This window comes from Nerophis ophidion, linkage group LG08 (genome assembly GCF_033978795.1).
Source record: "Nerophis ophidion isolate RoL-2023_Sa linkage group LG08, RoL_Noph_v1.0, whole genome shotgun sequence".
In the NCBI taxonomy this organism is placed as follows: Eukaryota; Metazoa; Chordata; class Actinopteri; order Syngnathiformes; family Syngnathidae; genus Nerophis; species Nerophis ophidion.
Window position 1 is genome coordinate 75,555,538 of NC_084618.1, and position 4,456 is coordinate 75,559,993.

Below are 4,456 nucleotides of genomic sequence, written 5' to 3' on the forward strand. Positions count from 1 at the left end.
TAAGCCACAATCATCAAAATTATATCAAAGGAGGGCTTGAAAAATCTTAAATTGCATGTTATGAGCCTTTGTCATATATAAATTTCACCTTGTGAATTTAATTGCTAGAATAAATGAACCCCTGCCCAATATTCAATTTTTGGGGAGTTTTACCTTTATATGTCTATACAGTTAACACATTGCCTGTACATTAAACACATGTTTTTGGATGGCAGATTATTTCATTTACTCAAATGAGTAATTTTTTTTACAGAGTCAGAGCAACTTGAAGGTCAACCAACACTGGTGTTTATTATTGTGGTATTCTTGCACCATACATACAAGACTATAATTAAGTAGGCAACATAATATAAATTCCTATGCCGTGCAAAAAACACCACAATAATACACATTTTAGGTGAGAGCATATGTTTGATTTTTCCTTGTGCCACATACGCCCTAAAGACACCAAAATATTAGACACATCGCTCAGTGTGATGCAAAGCAGTTTTACATATCTGCAAAAATAACCACAATAATAAATATATTTTTCAATGTTAAAATTTAATATATATTTTCAGAATGCAAACTTTTTCGGGTCTACTCTTGTATGGGATCTCTTTACATTATGTGTGATTCCATTGTGTTGTTTGAACAAACAACTACAGTATGCAACTGGATTGTAACTTTCTAACAGATTATTTACTCAAAACAGGAAGTTATAGTCTGCTAATGGGTCGATGTCTGTGTGTGATTATTAAACAGGTAAAGTAGTTGACTTTTACTGCATATTACAACATTTAGAAATGTTGTATTAAAATTAAGACACTATATGAGGAGCAGATAACCATACGAACACTGCAAGGTTGACTGTCTGCAGTGATGAATTGTGTCTCCATGCTGTGCATCTGCCAGCCACGTTTAGGACTAATCTGCAGGAAAGATGACTGTGTTTGACAAACAACCCACGTGATGCTGATTTTTATTGCTAAGGGGAGCAGATTGCTGTTTTTTTTTTAAGAAAGCATGACACTTGATTTAGCTGATTTGTTGTAAAAGGGGAGTGCAGAAGACGCTGCAGATTAAAAGCAGCGAGACCTCGCTGGATCTTGTTGTGCCTTCATGATGGCTTCATTACAGCAATGTCACCTAGCTGGAGGAAAAGCTCCTAGTCTGGGTGTCAGGGAGAATCTCTGTTTAGCCGCTGGCTGATATCACTAGCTCATTTGTCATGCTTAATGAAAAGATTGCCCCTGACCTCCTGCCGCCGCCTCTGAAACATATTAGCAGTCGATACATTATGTTAGCACACATGTGACATCATCAGAGGACGCCAGCCTCAGATGTTTATGCTGTAGAAATGTTTTTTCTTTTGTATTTTGATTTAATAGTTTTGGACAGGATATGGTAATATTAAATAACTTTATAACATATGATAAAATCCAATTAAACATGATATACAACTTTTAAATGGTTGACCATAATATATGCCACTAACATCACCACTTCCGTAATATTAAAAATAGCTAAATTAGTAGCTTAAGTGTCTAATTTTGTGGGTTGTTTAGGGTTAGTCATTTTAAATTAATGACATTTAAAAAATATATAAATATATACATATATGGTCTTATTGTTGAATACAAAAGGCAATTTGGATGTTTTGTACAAACTTGAACATTTGAGAATGTTATTATTATTTTTATTTTTTTTAAGTATTTGTAATGAACTGTGAATCCTCTTGTCTGCTGGGTTTAAAAAATGGGCTTCATGCTGCAAGAGGTCACACAATAAATCAATGACATTTGTTAAGAAGCTGCTGATTGATCTTCCACATCCATCACAGTGCAGACAACCTTGGAGGCCTTGCTACAATCCAAGGAGCTCTTTTTTTTTTTTTTTAGGTCACATTCCAATCAGCTCACTAATCTCCCAAATAATGCACATCGACGCTGTTGACAGTTTTATATTATAATATTTTTTTTTATTTTAGTCACGCTTGAAGCTATCTCAAATAAATACAGTGATCCCCACATGGATCCAGTCCCTGCATGAAGTACATATAAAACTCATTGGGCCTAAATCTTCTTTATAAATGTATATATTTGTAATAGTCTCTACTACTGGTACCCCAAAGCCGAGGCTGTGGTCAGTCTTTGTCCGTACAGGGCGTATGGAGAGTAATAGGGTCCAGTGGCAGCAGGCACCGGCACCGGGGCTCCCGGGGCGGACATGGGGCTCTTGGAGTACGGGTGATAGCGGCTTCCCAGTCCGAGCGGGTGGTGAGGCCCCCGCAGAGCCAGCGTGCCGGGGCTGCCCGGGCTTCCGTTGGAAGGCATGTGCATGTGACAAGCCATGGCGGCAGCCGCCGCGGCGTTCGCCAGGGACGACGAGCCCGGGTAGCCGGAGAGAAGCTTCTCCGAGCCGGCAAAGGCCGTGTGAGTCCGCAGGTGGCCGAGCAGCTCCTCGGAGCTGGAGAAGCGCTTGTCGCACGGTCCGTTCGCCGACACCCAGTTGCAGACGTGCGGCAGCGGGTCGTTCGGCAGCACAAAGCCGTAGGGATACAACGGGTGTCCGCCAAACGACGGGGCCGAGGGGTGCACGCCGTGAAGCGGGTGCGCGGAGTACATGAGCGGGTATCCGGATTTGAGCGCGGCGGAGTCGTGCGCGCAGTTGGCGCCGGACGCCGCGGACAAGTGGCTGGTGCAGTGGTAGCTGAGGCAGTAGGGGTCCCGGCACAAGCTGGCGGACATGAGGGAGGGAGGCGACGCCCCGGCCAGGGGGCTCGTCCCGGCTTTGCTGCACCCCATGGAGTTGGCAGCGGCGAACTGCGCGCTCAAAAGCTGGCTGCCGGACTTGGTGTGGTCGAGGGTCATTCCGTGAGGCAGGAACGTCTGCGGGTACGCGGCGTAAGCCCCCGCTAAACTGCCAGGGTAGGAAATGCCGGCAGGGGCCAGGGGGAACACAGTGTGGCCGGGCTTGTAGGGGGAGACCGGCGCCACCAATCCGGAGCCGAGCACCGAGGAGGACGCGGAAGTGACCGATATGGAATCCGACGTGACAACTTTGGATCCGGACGTGACCTCCTGGTTCCCATCGGGGGTAATTCCACCGTTCCTGTTACTCTCCGCTGACGTGTTTTTACCGCCATCGCCCTCCTTCTTGTCCTCCTTGTCCGCTTTTCCCTCGCAAGGCAGCGGCGAGGTGGACGCGCAGGAGCTGGGGCTGCCTGTCCTGGGCGTGAACGGCTGGCAGGTGGCGCTAGGCACTCGGAAACTGTTCTTATCGCCGCTAGACTCCTTCTTGTCCGAGGACTTGGAATAGGGCTTGAAGCTCGACTTGTCCTCGGCGCCGATGTCGCTGATCTTCAGCGGGCCGCACTTGCTCTCCTTGTCGCCGGAGGCCACCGAGGAGAGCTTGGAAGAGGCCGGGGGGTCCGGTTTCCCGATCTGGGAGCATGTTTGAGCCAAAAGTGCCAGTGGGCTTTTCTTGGCGTCCAGCTGGAAGATGGGAAACATCACAATGAATCAACTTTTGTATATTAAAGAAAATAACTTGTTTTGAAAATGGCATACGGACTTACCTCGATGGGGCTGACCGGGGTGGACGGTAGAGGCTGGAGGTATTCCGGGTGCAAAATGTGTCCTGCCCTGGCCGTCAACATTTTCAGGACCTTGATGGGAAGGCGACCGGCTTGACGGGACGGGTCTGCGGGAGAAACTGCGCTGTAGGCGGACGGACGACTGGCGCTTCTCTGCCCCAAGGAGGTGTAGCTCTCCCACGCTGGATTGGTGCTATTTCTCAGGAAGGACACCGTGGGCGATGTGATCATGACCCAAATGTCGTGGAAAAGGCGGAAAAAGGCATGTGTGTGTGTGTAGGTGTGTGTGTGTGCTTTTAGAAAAGCTCCGAAACACTCTGCGTCAAAGCCATATGCGCGCACACACACACTGACGAAAGCGAGCACGTAAAATCCTTATGCAAAAAAAAAAAAAAAAAAAGGCGTGCAGAATCCGTGCGTGTCGTGTCGAGCTTGACCGTCGTGCGCCTTCACTTCGTCGGCGTCCTGTGGCAAGTGTTTGGTCGCAGGTCCGAGAGCCGGACTCGGATTACAGCAGAGGGAGGAGGAGGACGATCACTCCGCCTCCCGTGGTCCACAGCCCCCCAATCACAAAAAAGCAGAGCCGAGTTGATGCGAGGTGAAAGAGGAAAATGACGCCCCATGTCCACCGGAGGGTGCATGTCACTTTTGGAAAGCCTTTTAATTTGGATTTCTCCCCCTTTTTTAAAAAAAAAAATTAAAAAAAATAATTGGCAGTGCTGCGCATGCGCATCCGATCATCTTAGCTTGAGTCAATATGAATGCCTTTTCATGAATTTAAGATGTTGGCAAACACATCCTCTCTATAAAGCATGGAAAATAAGACCAAACAGTATTTTGCTTGTGCACATGAGTCATTAGGAAATGACCAAAGGGCTG

General features: G+C 47.1%; 1 protein-coding gene across 1 annotated transcript; it reads right to left on the reverse strand.

Annotated features, from left to right (window-relative positions):
* Positions 1–1,931: 1,931 nt before the first annotated feature.
* Positions 1,932–4,061, reverse strand: LOC133558391 (zinc finger protein 503-like). Its single transcript, XM_061909746.1, has 2 exons — positions 3,560–4,061; positions 1,932–3,476 (listed from the first exon to the last, which is right to left on the reverse strand). Exons 1-2 carry the CDS (start codon positions 3,806–3,808, stop codon positions 2,097–2,099), a joined length of 1,629 nt encoding a protein of 542 aa, XP_061765730.1. The 5' UTR covers positions 3,809–4,061; the 3' UTR covers positions 1,932–2,096.
* Positions 4,062–4,456: the final 395 nt, after the last annotated feature.